Source organism: Canis lupus, chromosome 5 (genome assembly GCF_011100685.1).
Source record: "Canis lupus familiaris isolate Mischka breed German Shepherd chromosome 5, alternate assembly UU_Cfam_GSD_1.0, whole genome shotgun sequence".
Taxonomy (NCBI): domain Eukaryota; kingdom Metazoa; phylum Chordata; class Mammalia; order Carnivora; family Canidae; genus Canis; species Canis lupus.
In genome coordinates this window covers 46,780,252-46,800,364 of record NC_049226.1, presented here as the reverse complement: position 1 = coordinate 46,800,364, position 20,113 = coordinate 46,780,252, and the positions used below count along the sequence as shown (strand labels likewise).

The 20,113-nt window shown below is 42.2% G+C and overlaps 2 protein-coding genes and 1 pseudogene across 6 annotated transcripts in view; 2 read left to right on the top strand and 1 right to left on the bottom strand.

Moving 5' to 3' along the window:
• The window catches only part of PGM1 (phosphoglucomutase 1), a 133,225-nt gene extending 123,198 nt beyond the window's left edge, over positions 1–10,027 (top strand). Inside the window, exons 16-17 of the transcript XR_005359669.1 lie at positions 5,308–5,613; positions 9,806–10,027. The gene's annotated coding sequence lies outside the window, so the exon portion shown is untranslated. The remainder of the gene's footprint in view (positions 1–5,307; positions 5,614–9,805) is intronic.
• Positions 1–20,113, top strand: part of ROR1 (receptor tyrosine kinase like orphan receptor 1) — a 475,328-nt gene that overhangs the window by 29,035 nt on the left and 426,180 nt on the right. For 3 of the 5 annotated variants that reach the window (XM_038537282.1, XM_038537281.1, XM_038537278.1), the window contains one exon: positions 5,458–5,613. In XM_038537282.1, the coding sequence (XP_038393210.1) occupies positions 5,472–5,613 (142 nt within the window). In that variant the 5' untranslated portion in view covers positions 5,458–5,471. Of the gene's footprint in view, positions 1–3,786; positions 3,925–5,440; positions 5,614–20,113 lie in introns of those variants that run through there. The other 2 variants (XM_038537280.1, XM_038537279.1) reach the window with 2 other exon arrangements.
• On the bottom strand, positions 14,102–14,687 carry LOC100686951 (annotated as a pseudogene).

Below are 20,113 nucleotides of genomic sequence, written 5' to 3'. Positions count from 1 at the left end.
GAAAGAACTGGATTTGAATGCAGGTCTATTCCCCTTTAAATTCATACTCTTTGCAGGGGAGCCTGGATGGCTCAGTCCGTTAAGTGTCTGACTCTTGATTTCGGCTCAGTTCATGATCTCAGGGTTGTGGGATCAGCAGGTTAGGCATGGCAAGGAGTGTGCTTGAGATTCTCCTTCTCCCTCTGCCATTCCCCACCTGCACTCATGCTGTTTTTAAATAATTAATTAAATAAATAAAATATTTTTTAAAATTCATGTTTTTTGCAACGTGGCACATTAAGGCAAAGGGGGAATGCACAAAATCAGAGGTGACTTCTTTAACTGAATTTCAAAGACTGTAGGCTGGGCGCCTGGGTGGCTCAGTAGGTTAAGCATCTGCCTTTGGTTCAGGTCATGATCCTGGGGCCCTGGGATCGAGCCCCATGCTCAGCAGAGAACCTACTGCTGTCTCACCCTCTGCCATTCTGGTTACCCTGCTTGTGATCTTTGTCAAATAAATACATAAAAAACCTTTAAAAAATAAAGACTGTAGGCAAAGTCCACTTAACTCCAGAAAAACTTACTGTCATTTGATACAATCTCCCTCATGGGGTTGTTTTGGGATTAAAGAAACCTATATAAAGGCTCCAGCATAGTGCATGGCACATAGTAGGTACCATGTACCTGACATGGAAGTGGTGTAGGACAGTGTTCAGGAATCATGCACTGGAGTGAGATTGCCTGAGTCCAATTCCCCCTTCTCCACCTACTAGCTGTGCAACCTTGGGCAAGTCAAGAACCTCTCTGAGCTTAAATTTCCTCATGTTTAAAATGGAGACAATAACTAAGAATTCAATGAGGTGATCCACATAAAGGACAACATAAAGGATCTGGCTAATTGTCATCATTAAGAGATTTTGACTGTTTTTATTATCATATGAATATTGTTTCTGTCTTCATGTGTGTGCTGCTTTCACTCCAAGTACAAAGACCATGGTGGGAGTTGAGGTGAATGAGCCATGGGGAAGGAGGTGAATGCCCCATTTCCTCAGAGCTCCTCATGTTTAGTAAACCCCACTGCATTAGGAGGAGGCCTCCAGGAAGTCTGCTGGACTCATTGTCTCCCCATTTTCTATCAGCTCAATTTCCTTCCTGTGCTTTGGGTAGGGGAGCTGATGAGCACAGGAGAGCAGCTTAGAGCCCTGGTATGGGGGAGGAGGAGAGGCATGAGGAGAGTGCTGGATTCCTGTCAGGTGTCATGAAGACACACACATCCAGGGCTGGGGGTGGGATCCCGGGAGGATTGGTGGTCCCTGCATTTATACTTTCTGGGGTGGGTGGCCCAGGGGGCCAGGGACTCCAAGCTGACTGTCACAGAGGGCAAGATGGGCCAGCTGGGGGCTGCTATCTTGTTTCAAGGGCCTGAGGAGCAGAACAGATGGTCTAGAGGTTTTGTGCTCTTTCCCTGGGACAGAGTATCCAAGGCCTCCAGGTTGTCCAAGATCCAGGTCTGTGGAGGTGCGAAGGTGCAGGAGGTGTGGAGTAGAAGGGCCTGCTCCTCTCAGGGAGGAGATTTCTCTTCCTGTCTAGGGCCCACGCACTGGGGACTGATGGATCTGCCTAGAGACAAGTGACCAGCCAGGCTCACCAGCCAGGTGAGGCAGCCCCCTATCCTGGGCACAAATGAATAAGAAAACAACCTAGAGTTTAGACCCAGAGAGTCACTTCCCACTCTGAGGATTTCCCACGGCGCTCCTGGAACATCACCTTGGGCTTTGAAAATAGAGTTTAATTTTGAGGGTTTTTATGTCATCTTTTTCTTTGTGATGCTAGAAATATAAGCATATGTTTATACTCTTCAGTGAGAATGAGGGAAAAGATTGTGTTGGCACAATGGCTACAACAATGGAGAACTCAGGATCTGACACATAGCAGTTAGTCAATAAATCATTGTTGGATGGATGAATAACATTCATACAGAGGGAAAAAGACTTACAGGAAAAAAAAACACACACACACACACACAACAAAACCCTAAAGTGTTGTTAGGAGCTGGTGATAAGGATCAGTGGTGATTTTTCTATTTTCCCTATCCTCTAGAGCTTTGTATTGTGGTAATAAGATTGTTATAATAACAGATAATTATGACCAAAATGAAATTAGAGCCAAAATTAAGGGGTCATTGTCTAATGAAGCAGAACCCTGCTTATAGAACTAACAGCTCAGCTGTGGGAGCCAAGGCCTAGGGGGAGGGTTACATTTTTATATCTCACCTCTGTTCCTTCTCTTCAGAAAGAACTCTCTCCCAATTTCCTTCTGCCCCAAAATGAATCAGTGCCCAATCTAAAAATCCTGCCAAGGGATCCCTGGGTGGCGCAGCAGTTTGGCGCCTGCCTTTGGCTCAGGATGCAATCCTGGGGACCCGGGATCGAATCCCATGTCGGGCTCCCAGTGCATGGAGCCTGCTTCTCCCTCTGCCTATGTCTCTGCCTCTCTCTCTCACTGTGTGCCTATCATAAATAAAAAATAAATAAAATAAATAAATAAATAAATAAATAAATAAATAAATAAATAAATAAAAATCCTGCCAAGATTCTAAAGAGGGGAGATTTTATAATAGTTGATTAAGACATGAAGCTTTAGAAGAGACAAATTATTTGAATGCCTTAAAATATACTGTTAATTTTGAAGTGATCTCCTCATGACATGCACTTTTTTTTTTCAAAAAGCATTTTCTCCTGATTTTAACATTGGGTTGAGAACTTGATAAAGTTTACAGTAAACAGCCCTCTTAATGTCAACCAGCATGGTCCTGAAGATTGACTGTAGTCCAACTAGGGAGAGATTAGATTTAGGGAAATGGTCTCCTAGGCCTCCCTGATCTTTTATGAGGCATTGGTCCTAAAATATTTGCCCATTATCTTCTAACCCCATAACCTTCCAGGCTAAAATAAAGCCTGCTGTGGTGGGAGCTGTGGCCATTTAGGATCAGGCCAGGAAAGTCTGGCTCCTGTGCTATCTGGTGACAAGATTCAGAGACAAGATGGGATCACCTTCGCCCTCTTCATCTCCTAAGACTCCATGGAGAGTTGGGGTTAGGGCTGCTGTGGTGACATAGATGCACTAGGAGCAAAAGTGTTATTTAAAAAAAAAAAAAAACACCTCACCTTTTCTTTAAACTACTCAGAGGGACACTTGGGTAGCTCAGCATCTATACCTTCGTTTTTGTTTTTTTTTTAATAATTAATTTATTTTTTATTGGTGTTCAATTTGCCAACATACAGAATAACACCCAGTGCTCATCCCGTCAAGTGCCCCCCTCAGTGTCCGTCACCCATTCACCCCCACCCCCCGCCCTCCTCCCCTTCCACCACCCCTAGTTCGTTTCCCAGAGTTAGGAGTCTTAATGTTCTGTCTCCCTTTCTGATATTTCCCACACATTTCTTCTCCCTTCCCTTATATTCCCTTTCACTATTATTTATACCTTCGGCTTAGGGCTTGATCCCAAGCCAGGATCAAGTCCACATTGGGCTCCCTGAGGGGAGCCTGCTTCTCCCTCTGCCTGTGTCTCTGCTTCTATCTCTCTGTCTCTCATGAATAAATAAATAAAATCTTTAATAAAATTAAAAAATACTACTCAGAAACCCGCTTAGACACAGGGTCAGGTTGTGGTACTTGAACTTTTGGGTAAAGATCAGGTTTGAGAATTCCTAATGTAGAAGATTCCAGGGATGCATCCTCCACACCAGGGAATTCCTGGTCCATCCTTATTGGGCAATTGCCAAGGGGATCTGGGTTTTATTCCAGGCTCTGCCAAGAACTTACTGGATGACTCTCCTCAAGTTACTTTGCTTCTTTGGGACTCAGTTTCCTCATTTTGTTCCTGCAAAATGGGAACAATAATCCTCACTTCATAGGCTTGTAGCAGAGATGAACCACAATAAGGTAGGTGAGGGGGCCTGACCTATGGAGGTGCTCAATCATTTTAACCCCCTCCTTCCTTCTTTCACCACAAAGAATCAGGACAGTACCCAGTGCACTCAAGGTTATGAGCTGCTGCACCGACCCATGCTAAGTCCCTCTATATATACCACCTGAATCGGGACTTTTAATTAATGCCAGGTGGACTCCAGCTCAGCTCTAACCCAGTCCAGGAGCTCTGAGTCATGTTTCATCCAGGATTTATTGCAGGAGCATTTTGGGAAGGACTAGTGCTGCTCTGGGTGAGGGGGGCCACACCCTGGTGCTTGGGACTTGGTGGCAGTGGTTGCATTTTGTTGTTGGTTTGTTTGTTTTAAAATATCCACATCCTGTTCCACAGCTGGGGCATAAAATCAAGCTTTAGTTGTGGGATTTTTGTTTACTTTATTCACTGGCTGAGCTGGTCAGGAGTTTAACAGAGGTCAATGCCTTTATGTTGCTTGGAATCTGCGAAGAGACTCCAGCAGCTTCTGGCTACTAAATCTGCTGGTGTGAAAAAAAGAACTTAAAAAAAAAAAAAAAAAAAGGTTGACCCTCACAGTCTGGCTGCTTTTAGGATAAATTCATTTTTGTTTTGCTTAAAAAACAATAACAACAAACTTGTAAATGTTTATGTGTTTTTATTTGCACAGGCAGCTTTGGCAATGGGAATTTTTGGTAGAAAAAAATAATTAGAGAAATAAATGGCAGCTCTCACAGCTGCAAATCATTGATTCAGCTTCACTTAGGGAAGGAGGGAGGGAGAAGAAAAAGGGGAAACAAAAAAGAAAAAAAAGACAAAAAGAAAAAAAGCCATTAGCTTTACTGCCAGAGGATGGCTCCCTGTCAGTTCCCATGAAGTCTTCCTCACATCCTTTCTCTCAGAACACTTCAGAGGTCCTGAGAGTATTTGATTTGTAAAGGCTGAGGGCAGACAAAATAGAGCAGCTCAAAAAATATCTTTCAAAATTTAGTAACATTGCATGCAACCCATAATAAACCCAATACATGTTTATTAAAGAAAAATGGAACATATTGAAAAGAAGAAAGAGAGGGGTACCTGGGTGGCTCAGTTGCTTAAGCATCTGCCTTGAGCTCAGGTCATGATCTTGGCTTCTTGGGACAGCCCCTGGTTAAGCTCCCTGCTCAGCAGGGAGTCTACTTCTCCCTCTGCCCCTCCCCAACCCCCCCACCTCATGTACTCTCTTTCTCTCAAATAAACCTTAAAAAAAAAAAAAAAGAAAGAAAAGAAAGGAAAAGAAAAGAAAAAGAATTCCTGGTTGTCCAAACACAACTATTGTTGATGTTTTCATGCACTTTCTAGCAATCCTTTTGCTTTATATGTGTTTCCTCATTTGTTTCTCATAGATGTAGTGACGGGGTGTGGATGCTTCTGCACTCTGCATCTTTCACATAACGGATAATGGCATTTATGAAAGCCTTGCTATGTGCCAGGTTCTGTCCACCGTTACTCAGTATCCCTCAACCTGCCTGACATTCTCACCTCTCCATCATCAGCCCCAGCTACAGAAATGTGGTTAAGTTCCTGTTTCTTTGGCATCACCTCATGTGAAAACAGCTGGATGAAGTTTCACCCAGTTTGGAGGGTATTTGAGGATGATCTTACTTCAAATGAGCTATATGACATGAAATTTTCACCATGGGAAGCCTCAGGTATGTGTATATAGGGGGAGGGACGTGGCTTAGTTTTTTATTTCTACGCAGAGGGAGTAACGTGACTCTTCTTTCTGGAGATTTTACTAAGTTGAGTTCAGACATTTACAGTTTTAAAAGTTTCCTATAATTTTATGGATGGGTTCAATATATTTCAAAATAATCATAATTTTTCCCCAGGGGGTACATGTAAGAAATTATACTTGGCCTAATGTCCTCTGAAGGCATTGATTTGATGTCAGGAAGAATTTTTTAAAAAGAAAACTTTAGAAAAGTCTAACCTGTCAGAATGGGATCTTGTTTGAAATCCAAAGAGGAGACATGTGATGAGACTTTTCATGGCAGTTGGCCAAGAGAGGCACACTTTTCCAAGGACACCCAGGGCAGGTGTCCAACCTAGGAATGTTGAAACACCCAACTTGATTGGCATTCAGCTTTCAGAGCAATGAAACTGAAGTACAAATAGAGGCATCTATGATGCCAAATGGGAGAGGTAGGCATTGGATTAAGTTGTGTCAAATTTGAAGCTTAACTCAAAATTCCTGTGGATAGACATTCTAAAATGTAATAATGAATCTGCTTCTCATATGACAACTCTAGGTAATAATGAATCAGAGTAAGACATGAAGATATACTCACACATATTCCAACCCATAGGACAACAAATGGGTATATAAAAAACATTACATTGTTTTCCATTAAGTTGAAAATTATTAGAGGTCTCTGAATCATTATAACTCTAAACATTAATTTTCAAATGGCTTCTATTACATTTAATGATTTTCCTTGAGCAATTTCATATAAAGCAGCTTGAAATGATAATAAGGACTGCACTTAAAACACTTCACTAAAAATTAGTAAGAAATGCTAGTGGCTCATGACATGGATAGCATTATTTTCCCTATTTTATAGAGCCAGGTCAGGACTAAAGTGAGGCAAGTGAGTTTCTCAGAGTACAAAATTTAAGGAGGCACCCATTCTCAGGCTCCTTAAATTTTGTCAAGCCTACAAATGAGTGCTTCCTTAAATTCTGAGCCCTGAGTGCCTCACTTACCTCAAGCTAGTCCTAATGCTTTTATAGATGAAGGAACTGAGGCTCTAAGAGGCTAATTGTCTGAAGTCCTCATCTAATAAGTGGCAGAGTGAAAACTTGAGCCTGGTCTTCATTAGCCCCAAGTAAATTCAGTTCTTCATTTACTAAATATTGGCTGCAAGTCTAAGATAGGAACCATGGAAACACAACGTCCACCCTTCAAGAATTAATAGACATGGAGGGAAACAGACATGTGTGTAATAATATGAACTGTACATTATCTTAACAGTAGATATCAATTGGCATCCCTTAGGGAATGAACATTCTTTGTTTGCAAAAGCATCCTGATAAATTCCTGAGGTGAAGGAGAAAGTCTAGGTTGGCAGAAAAATAAAGAACAAATAAAGTGCTTAAATTGCTCATGGGAAAATAGAAGAAGGAGAAGGAGAGAGAGAGGAGAAGGAGGGAAAGAGGGAGAGAGATGGAGGAGTAGGAAGAGCTGAGGGAGGAGGAGGAGAAGGGAAGGGAAAAGAAGGTGAGCAGAGCACAGGCTGGTTTTTTAGACCTCCTTGCCCCCCTTAGCTTGGTGGTACCCTTGAGCAGGGCACAATCTATGTAGCCTTATTTGATGGCCCTGGTCATATTGGGGTCAACATTGGGCAGACCAGAGGCAGCATGCCTAGAAGCAGGGAGTACATTTGGGGACAGATCCCTGGGAATTCACAGAAGCCATTGGAAAGGCTTCAGACTTCCATAAGTCTTTGTTCCAAGGGGCTCTCAGGAACAGGAAAAACCATCTGAGGTCTAAAGTTAAAGCATCCAATAAGGTAAGTGCTATAAGTTTGGTAATATTTCCCCCATTTTACAGCTGATGATATTGAGGCCCAGGGAGACTAAGTAACTTGTTCAAGGTCCTCCAGGCAGCGAGGCCTAAAGCTAATAATGATAGGTAGATCTCTGGTGATGGATACTCTCTGCAGACATGGTTCTCAGCATCTATTTTTTTCTTTCCAGTTTGATTGAGATTTGATGGCTCTGTAGCATTGTATGAATCTAAGGTATATGAAATAATTATTTAGTATGTCTAGATATTATGAAATGATCACCACAATAAGTTCAGTTGACATCACCTCACATAGTTACAATTTTTTTTCCTTGTGATGAGAACTTTTAAGATAGACTCTCTTAGCAACTTTCAAATATACAATACAGTATTATTAATTGCAGTCCCCCCACCAGTGTGGAGCCCAATGTAAGGCTTGAACTCACCACCCTGAGATCAAGACCTGAGCTGAGATAAAGAGTCAGACAAGACACTTAACCAACTGAGTCACCCCGGTGCCCCAGAAGTTTATACTTTCTGACCACCTTCACCCATTTCATCAAGTTCCCACCCTGCTTCTGGCAACCACCAGTCTGTTTTCTGTATCAATGAGTTTGGTTTCTTAGATTCCACAAATAAGTGAGATTATACTGTTTTTATCTTTCTCTGTCTGACTTATTTCACTTGGCATAATGCCCTTAGGGTCTACTCATGTTATCACAAATGACAGGATTTCTTTTTTTTTTTTTTAATTTTTTTTTTTTACGTTTTTATTTATTTATGATAGTCACAGAGAGAGAGAGAGAGAGAGGCAGAGACACAGGCAGAGGGAGAAGCAGGCTCCATGTACCGGGAGCCTGACGTGGGACTCGATCCCGGATCTCCAGGATCGCGCCCTGGGCCAAAGGCAGGCGCCAAACCGCTGCGCCACCCAGGGATCCCAATGACAGGATTTCTTTATTTTTTTTACAGTTGAATAATATTCACATTTTCTTAGTCATTCATCTGTCAGTGGACACTTAGGTTGTTACCACATCTTGGCTGCTGTAAATGATACTGCTATGAACATGGGGGTGCAGGTATCTTTTTGAGATGGTGATTTTGTTTCCTGGTTTTCAGCATCTTATTTGAATCATGTCATTCCTGTGACATCGATACTTATTTTGTCCCCATTTTACAGTTGAGGAAACCAAGATACAGAGAGCTTAAGTAACCTGCTCCGGGTTACAAATCATATGTGATGGAGCTGAAATTGAAATCTAGGCAGTCTGATGTCAAAGCAGGCAACCATGTTGGTCCTTTGACTTCAGCACCAGCAAAGTCTGGTCTTTTCAGTATATTAACAGTCAGTTCTTGGCATATAGATGTCAAATGTGATGCCAATAATTTCATATATAAGGGATTTCAAAGGCATACCTCTGGGGAGTTCATGATCTCAGTCACATTGTAAGAAATAAATTGCTGGAGTTTAGTGTCTTTAATTCAGATTGCAAGCACAGTATTAGCAGTGGGGTGAAGTATTAGTAGTATTCATCTTATTAAATGAACTTCTGTTTCCTGGAATTTGACAGCATTCCCATATACATATAGATAGGCTGGGATGGTTGACCGAGAAAGTGTAAGTATACTTCCTAATGCAAATAGCTTAGTTATAAAAACTATAGAGGGGATCCCTGGGTGGCGCAGCGGTTTGGCGCCTGCCTTTGGCCCAGGGCGCGATCCTGGAGACCCGGGATCGAATCCCACGTCAGGCTCCCGGTGCATGGAGCCTGCTTCTCCCTCTGCCTGTGTCTCTGCCTCTCTCTCTCTCTGTGTGACTATCATAAATAAATAAAAATTAAACAAACAAACAAAAAAAACTATAGAGCTGAAGTCAAGGGGTAAGCAGTCTAAATTTTAGCACCCCTAGAAAAAAGGCATTCTTTTATTTGTCCAACTATACAGTCATTATATCACTCCCTTCCCAATTTAGTGCCGATATGACACATAAATATTGGACAAAGAAATGACATGTAGTGGACAAAGGGTTTTTGACAGGGAAGTGGGCATAGCCCAGAATATTTGAAAAATGACACTGCTTTCATCTACTTTGAGATCGAGATTGAATATTGTGGTAGATAGACTGCAAAAAAAAAAAAAAATGCCTGCAGTTCTTCAAGTATTTTGCAATATGACTTTGTCAGCCATTAGGAGATGGAGTCTTTTTCCCTACCTGCTGAATCTGGGCTGCCTTGTGACTTGGTTTGGCTGGTAGAATGGGACAGAAGGTATGATATGCCAGGTCTAAGCCTCAGGTCGTGTACACCTCTGCTCCTCTCTTGCTCTTCTGCCTTCAGCATGAGAACAATACTGAACTCACCTGCTGGAGATGGGACACTGTGGAACAGAGCTGAGTCATCCCAGCTGAGGCCATCCTAGATCAGCCATTTCCAGCAGACTTTCCAGCTGGTGGCAGACACATGAGCAAGCCCAGCTGACATGGGAGCCCATTTCAGATCAGCCTAGATGTTCAGCTAACCCTGAAATTTTTGAGAAACAATAAACGGTTGTGATTTTAACCCACTCATTGTTGGGGCAGTTTGTTATGCAACACTACTAATGGCAATAGATAAATGATAAAAGTACCAAAGGCAAATCTCATCAGTGACACAGGAAGTCTGTTCCCCTCCAACATGGCCTCTTTCCTATGTCCCTGATGGCTTCTTTTGCATTTGCTTCCACTAGTGGCTGCAGCTCCACCCTCACCCAGACCCACAGAAGTCAGGCCATGAGTTACCTACTTAGAAAAGGTGGCCAATTCTTATATTACAAATGTACAGAGGAAACCACACTCATGCTCCCCTAGTCAAGAAAAACAGGTAACCAACATGGAAGAAATCCAGATCTTTCTCTCTTATTCCCACACTTTTATTTTAATCCATTTCCACTTCAATCCCCAACCATGGCTTCCCTTCCAGTTTAGAGAGAGCTATAGCAGAGAATTTAAAATCCGGAAACCTGCAGTTGCACAGATCTGGATTTAAACTCTGGCTCTGCTGCTTACTAGCTGTGAGTCCTTGGAAATGTGCCTTAACTCATTGAACTTCAGTTTTTTTGTACTAAAAATGGGGATGATACTCTTTAGGGTTATTGTGAGGATTAGGTGAAGTATGTATTTAGAACATATGAAGTGCTCAATAAATAATAGTTTTGACTAATTGGTTAATTACCTAACCCATTCTCTCCAGTTCCTACCTCTGGGGCTCCCTTTCAGGACTCTGGTTTGGATTCATACTGCCCCCCCACCCCCTCACCCCATATTCCCAGGAAACCTGTTCACTTAGGACCTGAGCCCAATCTGTAGTCCCTGTGAGCACCCAGGCTGATGTCCTAGTGTGCCCTGGTGCAGATTCACTTTGGAATGGCATAGAATGGATTCAAAGCCCTTTTGCAAGTGGGTCAGTGGGCAAGCCTGCCTCCCCAAACCCCCAAGCTCTGCTGACCGCTTGCTATTATTTTCACATGATGCAATGTTCCCTCGCCCCTTTGGAGCTGTATTAAGTTTCCTTCCATTCCCATACACTTCAGAGACTGCTGCCCCTCTCACATTTCAGACGCTGACCTGCTCCTTTGCACTTTTCCCTTCTGCTTGTCTGGAGACCTGCATAATGAAATTCAGACAGTGGTGCCAGCTGGCCTCTGCCTAACTTCCCTTCAGTATGGGTGACAAGGGCTGGGCTGCTCAGCCTGGCAGGGAGCGTGCCCCTCCAGTGGCCTAGAACTAGAACGGGGCCAGAGTGCCTGGTGACTTCATTTCTTTCTGTCAGGTCAGAGGTTCCTCACTCTAAGGAGAAAGGTAAACAATTTTGATCTGACTGTGGGGGGAGGAGCAGGGTGGAGCATACATGTGATATATAAAATGAAACAAGCTTTCCAAAAACAACAAAGCTGAATCTAATAACTTATATTTGTGGAGCACTGTAGCTTGAAAGCTCTTTACACATACAGTGTCTCATTCGATTCTCACAACAGCCCCAGGAGGAAGGCGGGACAAGGATTAACATCCCTGTTTAACCATGAGGTCACACAGCAAGTTGGGTGACAGTGTCCCAGCCCACACACAGGTCTCTGGACCCCACACCCAGCACTCCATCCTGTTTTATGCTGTCTTCTCTCTTGTGTTTTACACCAGGACTTCGGCCCAACATTTGTAAAACTTTCCCATAGCAACATCCCTTACGGCGGCGGGGAATGAACATCCTGGAAATGCAAAATTACTACCAGACTTTGTGTTTTATCTAAAAAAAAAAAAAAAAAGCCATTCAGACTCTGAATTCTAATTCAATAATTATGTCATATTTATATTAAATATCGTTTCTAGTCTTAATATAAAAGTAAGGTTTTATTATTCTTTCAGATAAAATATTCCAGGAACATGGCTTTGCTTAACCCCTGGTAACTTCAGGGGTTTGTGACACTAGGTTCTAGACACTTTCAACCAGTGGGCAAGATGAGTGTGCAACACACACTCATATAACCACAGCAACCATCTGAAGAAATGCTTGTATTAGCCTCTAGTAAGGATGTTATTTTTTAATTGGAATTGTTGGCTGGGTCTTCCTTTAAACCATCTGCCCCAAGCATTCCATTCTGTGTTGACAATGGAAAGACACATGTTTGTAAGGTATGTTTAGCATCTGAGAGGCTGAAGGAATGAGTTTTCGGGCATTGCCAGATGCAATGAGTGCATATATAGAGCAGAATCCGTGCACTTGAGGTGGGAACCAAAACTGGGGAGCAAGCCTAGCCAAACGACTAACTGTGGAGTGTTCAGGTAAGGAGCTGAACACAGGATTCAGGTCCTTGGAGTTGCTGAAAGCTCTATATAGTACCTTACATCACCCTTTGGGCAACTCTTTCCAGGCAGAGCCTTGAATAGAGATCCCACTATCACCCAGGGAATACTCTCCTCTCTACTCCCTGCAAGAGGCCAGGATCTCTAAATTGTAACTCTGACTCCAAAGGGCTCTGCTGGCTCCAGCTAGCCTTCTCAACCTTGGCTATTCATCCTAGACCCTTGTCAGTGGGCTGTTTGCTTCAGAGAGGCCTCCTGATGCTGGCAGTCTATGCAGGTGGTAGGGACAATTGCAGCATGCTCATCAGAACAGATGAGATGTAGCCCCGAGTCAGGCGTGGGGAGTCTATGGTGAGATCTGATTCCTTTGATGTGTGTTAAGCAAATGGGAATATATTCCAAAGTGCTCTTGCAATCAATTGGTTGCAACCGTGAGCTTGAGATTTGCTGAAGGAAAGAAAGAAGGGTGATCTCAATAGCTAGCATGTACACAAGCTGCTTCTGTGCCAAGTGCTAATCTAAGCATCTTAAATGCATTAGCTCATTGTCTTCTCACCACAGTCCTACAAGGTAAATGCTATTGTGATCATCCCCTTTTCCCTATTAAGGACACTAAAACATAGAGGGGCTAAGCAATTGGCCCAAAGTTAAATGGTTAGTATGTAGCAGAGCTGGGATTTTAACCCAGGGACTCCACACTTTTAATCATACTATACTGCCTCTCATTGCCTGCACAATGCACCCAAGGATAATAGTAACAGAACCTTCTTGAGTCCTGTTTATGCCAAGCACTGTGCTCAAGTGTTTGACACGCTCTATCTCCCACAATCCCTAAAACATTTCTGGAGAGAAAGTCCTGTCATTACTTCCATTTTCTAAATGAGGAATCTGAGGCTTGGAGATGTTAACTTGCCAGACATGACATAGCTAGGAAATGACTCAAAAGCCCATGCTTTTAATCATTCTGTTTTACTGCCTTCCATGTACACTGCATATGCTGTAAATAGCACAAAACAAATGAAACAGTTTTGCACAGAATCTTCTTTGTATTCTGGACACTAAATAGATGCAAATTCATTTCTGAGGAAATGGTATCGGATTTGAGATCTGGTAGGCAAACAATATGATGAAAAGCGAAGGACCTCGAGCTCATGGTCAGAAGATCTAGGTTCACATCCTGTCCTTGGCCTTCATGTTCTAGCCTCAGCTTCCTCATTTGTAAGGTGGCAGTGACAGTGAAACCTACCTATGGGGATTACATGGTAAAGCATATGTGGTACTGTTATTATTTAACATGAGTAGGTGGGGTTTTTTTATTGCTTTTGTTTCTGCATTACAGTTCCCTCTTGGTGCTGTACATTCTAAGGATTCTGATAACTATATAATCACATGTATCTACCATTCTAGTACCATAAAGAATAGTTTTAGTGCTCTAAAAATCCTTTGTGATCCACCTGTTTATACCTCCTTCACCCCAGCCCACAGCAATCACTCTTTCTACTATCTCCATAGTTTTTCCTTTTTCCAGAGGATCACATGTAGTAGGAAACATGGTATGTAGCCTTTTCAGGTTGGCTTCTTTCACTTACAATATACACTTAAAGTTCCTCTAGGTCATTTCACTTCTTCATGGTTCATTTCTTTTCAGTGCTAAATAATGTCCCCTGGTCCAGATCATTATAGTTTATGTATTTATTTATCCTTTCCCAAATCAATACAGCTTTTATAGTGTCTTTAAAATATTATAAATAAGTCTGAAAAATCATCTTGCTGTTTCTGTAGCTGGACAACTTAGAACTTATTCATCAGCCTTCTGCAATGATCCTTTTTCAGAAACATAGATATTAGCCATCTAAAAGTTTTATGATATCCTTGTTTTCAACTGGCTTGCTGATCAAAGCAGCTGAGTTTGATGAGTTTGATGCATGTTCCATGTCACTTCCGTCAAGAACGAACTCGTCTTTCTGGGCTTGAGATACTGAAGAAGCAACATCTGACCTCATCTGAACTCTGCAGATGGATTTTTCACCCAAGAAATTTTGGATTTCAACAAGAGAACTGTTCTCCTGAATAACAACATTGATGGGGAAGTAAGCACACACAGACCTCATCTGGTGACAGAAGCCTAATATGACGCCGTTGATCGTGTTCCGTACATGACTACAGATAGTGTGAACAGTAGCCAGTTCTTTCCTAGTTCTCCACAATTTGTCAACTCAGAGCCTCTTCTTTTTCTTTCTAAGGAGACTGAGCTCTACGTTAATGTGATTGAAGTCCCTTCACAGGGTTCCTCTGGGGCTCTTCACGATAACAGTGGGTCCCTTCAGAGTGATGTCCATATCTCTTGGGATATTGACAGTCTGATTGCTGAGAATAGTCTTCATTTTTGCAGGAGCTGTGGCAAAGAGCTATAGTTTATTTATTAAGTTTTTTTTTTAATTTTTATTTATGATAGTCACACACACAGAGAGAGAGAGAGGCAGAGACACAGGCAGAGGGAGAAGCAGGCTCCATGCACTGGGAGTCCGACGTGGGATTCGATCCCGGGTCTCCAGGATCGTGCCCTGGGCCAAAGGCAGGCGCCAAACCGCTGCGCCACCCAGGGATCCCTATTAAGGTTTTTTTTAAGCCCAACTCTTCATCTTACAGATGAGAAAACTGAATCCTAAAGAAGTTGGGAAAATTTGCTGAAGTCCTATAGCTAGTTGGTGACAGCGTCATGACTTGAAAATAACTCTTCAACCTCCAGTCCAGCACTTTTGCTACTTTACTGGGCTGAGTGAGGTTCTGACATTTTCTAGTTTGTGTTTTAGGATCTCCTCTCATTACTTGCATCCATTTGCTAAACTACTACTTCTCTTGTATTTGTGGAATTAGAGGTAAAAAAGAGTTTGGATGAGGCAAATGCACATCCTCTATAACCGTCTAGTGGTTTAAGAGCTTCCACTTCTTTCCCCATGTAAAAGTTTTTTTTTAAGATTTTATTTATTTATTCACGAGAGACACAGAGAGAGGCAGAGACACAGTCAGAGGGAGAAGCAGGCTCCATGCAGGGAGCCCAATGTGGGACTCGATCCTAGGACCCAGGGATCACGACCTTAGCCAAAGGAAGATGCACAACTACTGAGCCACCCAGGCATCCTCCATGTGGAAGTTTTTCAAGAGCAGCTGAAAAATAGCAAAGTTGGAAGAGGGATGTTTGATATCCCCTGTCTTCTGCTTATCGTTGTAGGACATGCCACCAAATGATGATGTGAACTGGAAGACAAGGAAGGCCTAGTAGGGATTTAGGGTAGTCTTATCTGTTGTAAGGGCAGGTACAGTGTAGTAAGAAGGAATCACTAAAAAAAGAGATCCAGTAAGGAACAAAGGAAATCCTACACTTAGGTTCAAAAAGACAACTATGCAAGATGTAGGGATGATAGAATATTCCACACAGAAAGGGCCTTGGGGTGCTAGTCATATAAGCTCAGTAGGAAATAATATTGCTATGCGGTTGCCTAAAAAGCTATTGCACTCTTAGAGTGCTTTAACAGGGCTGCTTACCAGTCCTGAGCCTGTCACAAACTGAGTGAGAAACTCTAGTTTTTAAACGTTGAAGAGTGAGGAATGCTGTAATCCCTCTGTATTCTGTATTTAATGCAGATGTGTAAGAAGGCCCATTTGCAGATGTCATGCCTAAACCGTGTACTGACAAGCTGGACTATAACCAGAAGCTGCTGACTGGGCAGTGGGCATTGGAAACGAACTTTATAGGGGGCTTCTAAGTACTAGGCACTGGGCCAGGGCTTTATCTACATGGGTCTTTATCTACCTGGCTTTCACACCAATCCTGGAATATAGTTCTTATTAGTCTTATCTGCATATTTTTAGAGGAAGAAGCTCACCCAAGATTCCTCCCCTTGAAAGTGGCTGAAGTGGCTTCTAACACCACATTCTTTCCACTATCAGGAAAGTGAAAGCTTGTAAAAACCATATAATAAGTGGACAGCTGAAGAAACGAGGCACACACAGCTATCCAAATAGATCTGAAATATTGTTAAGTGGAATGGGGAGCTAGATTTATTCTTCTTTGGTCCCGGAGAAAATTAGAGCCAGAAGGTAAGTGTTTCAGGGAAGCACATAGGAAGTTAATGTCGGGAAGGAAGAAACTTCTTTTTTTTTTTTTTTTTCTTTTTTTAATTCATGAGAGACACAGAGAGAGAGGCAGAGACACAGGCAGAGGCAGAAGCAGGCTCCACACAGGAAGCCTAATGTGGGACTCAATCCAGGGTCTCCAGGATCACGCCCTGGGCTGAAGGCAGTGCTAAACCGCTGACCCACCCGGGCTGCCCAAGGAAGAACTTCCTATCAGAGGATGGTTCAGTAAATGATCCAGCTGCCTTAACTCATCCTGCGTGCCTCCTCACTGGAGGAGCATTCAAGGAGAAGCAGACCGGCCAATTGTCAGGGGTGTTATTCATTCACTCAACCAATATTTAATAAGTAGCTATGATGTGTTACCACTGTTTTAGAACTTGAGGTTTCAGCAAAGAACAAAACAGAACAAAAAGTATATATTCCTGCCTTCATAGGCTTTACATTGCAATGGAATATAGTGGTAGAGGTCCTTACAGCATTCTCTGGTATATTCAACTAGTGGACCCCCAAGACACCAGTCATAGATGGACATCTGTGCCTGCCAGTGTTCCCTCAGCTCATACCACTGCTGGGCATGCTGGCTCAACCTCTAAATCTCAAATCCTGTGAATCTTTGCTAAGGGCCCTCTGTGGTCACTGGAGCCCATTCTACCTGTATGCTAGAAGTGATGAAGGAATTGACATTCCTCCAGCAGCTGTCACCCAATGACTGATGGGATAAAGACTGTGATCTTCTTGTCTCTCAGTTGGGATAACTGAGACACAGGATCCATGCTGCTTCCCTGTGTTCCTCAATAGGATGAATATCCAGTTGTCCACAGTGGGACCTTGCTTGATTGATTCTTTCTTGTCCCTATCTCTTTATCCATTGCCCTACTAGTGGTCCCTGGAGCTACTTCCCAAATAAACTGCATGCTCTTGAATTCTTGCCTCAAAGCCTGCTTCTGGAGGATTTCAAAATAAGAGAATCCTCATGTTTCATGAGCACTGGCTGAAATCAACGGACTTGAGTTTTCATCATGGCTCTTGGCTCTGTGCAAGGCACTAACTCTCCTAGATCCTCATATTATCACTTGTAAAATAAGAGCATCAGACTAGATGAAATATATTTGCATATATATTTGAAATATATATATATCTATATTCACACCTACAGGCATGACTAGTGTTTAATTTTGTAGCCTCCTTTATGTGGTTTTGAAAGAGCCTTCACATCCTTGCCCCATTAATCCTCAAAATACCTCTGAATTAGACTGAATAGAGACAATTTTGCCTATATAAGAGATTAGACAATTGCACCACCCTAGTGATGGGTTTCCTTTTTTCTCTTCTAAACATTTTAACTAATGTCCCAGAGTTTGAGTGATTCCTATCCTATTTTCCTAGTCTCCATCTCCAATTTGATATAGAGAACAAGTTTCCTGTTTCTTGATTATTGAATTAGGAGGTTATGGCCAGCAAATGACTAGACTCCATGGCTAAAATAAGAAGGGATCCAGAGCCTTTGAAATATAAAACTCTATCTTTAAGAGCCCATACAGGTTAGGTGTTGTGTGGGACTAGAGCGTGGGGGTAGATTCAGGTTGGGACTACATGCAAATTGGTTTGTGATTCACATACCCACTCTCTGATAAGAGGTAGCATGGATACATTTTTATATTTTTATATAGTTTATAAAAGCACTTTTACATGTTTGATCTCACTAGCCCTGTGAGATACAATTTTTACTACTCTCATTTTGGTAGGACAACAGAGGCTGAGAGGCTCAGTTGAGTAGATGTGATAAATGTGAAGTATCCCTTAAAATGTTAAGGCAGATGCCCATAGAGGCTTATCACGCCCAGACCTGTTCAGTGGAAAACTGTTGTTATGAGTTCTCTTGTATCTGTGTAGATTGAAACAGAAGGGGCTTTCTAGAATACACTGCAAGAACTCAATCATAAAGAGGGGGAAGAATAAAGACAGTGATGCTACAGATTCCTTGAGGCAATGATTAGACAGATGATTCCATGTCACTATGCAGAGAAAGAAATCAGGCGACAGCACTCCAGTAAACTTTAGAGATCATCCTGGTCCAAATTCCTCTGTGGTCCAGGGCAGGGAGAGGTACTTTCTTTAAGGTCACACAACTTGTAGGGTGAGCCATTGTCCTGGTTTGCCCTGAAAGTTTTGCCTTCCAGGAAACCTCTGAGTCTGGAGTAAACTAGGATGGTTGGCCACTGTACGACTGATAAATGTATTTGACACCTCCCAGTCTGTCTGGTTCCCAAATACTACTTTAACCACACAGACACTGAAGATGATCATGAGGGAGTTACTTTGCCTCTCCAAGTTCATATTCTCATCTGTAAAATGGAAATAAAAATATCAAATGTAAAAAGTTGTACAGGGTGCTTGGGTGGCTTAGTCAGTTAAACGTCTGCCTTTGGCTCAGGTCATGATCCTGGGGTCCTGGGATTGAGTCCTGTGACAGGCTCTCTGCTCAGCAGGGAGGCTGCTCCTCCCTCTCCCTCTGTCCCTTCCCCTTGCTCATGCATGCGCGTGCACACACACTCTCTCTCAAATAAAAAAAAAAAAAAATAAACTCTTAAAAAAAAGAGTTGTGTGGATTAAATCAGAAAATGCATGGAAAAAGCTCACTAAATGGTAGATACAATACTATTGCTATTACCAACACTAGAGCCAGGTTATTCTGGCCTTTGACCTTCTTCTCTTTCTGTTACTCTTTTTGCCTCCAGCAGGGGTCACAAATCCCCATTAGAGTTGTTTTTGTTTTTGTTTTTGTTTTTTTTCTCTGCAAGTGAAATGAAGTCTTTATACTATAATTGGAAATTTTGGTAAACTTATATGCCCAGGAAGCCTACCTCTTTTTAGTGACCAAAAAGCTTTTGCTTTCTGTACTAAAAGTCACATCTTCCAAGAGGAGTTTTAGTATACAGTTCAATCATACCCAAATGATCTCTTTTTTAGATTGTGAGAATAGCTAGTATCAAATACACAATTAAATGGAAGAATTTAGAGGTATCTGGCGCCAAGTGTCTCACTAATGTTGTGGCAGGGGAGAATGAGTACATTTCTTAAATCACATCCAATTATGTAAAATAAGACTATTTTGGATATAGCTACGATTTCATCACATTTTTCTCTTGCTGTCGCTCCCCATGCAACTATGCTACATCACATTATATAGGGAGAATAACAAAATCCAGCATTTCATGCTAGATTTAGAAGGCTGTCTTGTTCCCCTGTTGTAGTGTTCTGAGTGGGCGTTTGAACTCTGAAACCCTGCAGACTGAGCCCCTCAAACAGGCTCTTTCTGTGTCTCAGTGGGAAACTCTTTGCTTCTCTTCTTCAGTTTCTTCAGCTGTAAAACAGGAATCCAAATAATTCCCCCTTAGCTCAGGGATTCTTTGAGCTAGTCTGTAAAATGACACAGAGATGAAAAACCCTGTAGTGACAATGCATGCCTAACACTGTTATGAGTCTAGAGCTCAGAGCTCAATGAGATTTAAAAAAAAGAAAAAAAGAGAAAGATCCAGCATCCTAGAGGAAAAACCCAAAGTACCCTCTGATCAAACTGAGGATTGTGCATAACTTTGGGGATCAATTTCCGTGCAACTTCCTGGGATAAACTTGCAATGTTTTTCTACTCTCTTCCCTAAAGGAAGCC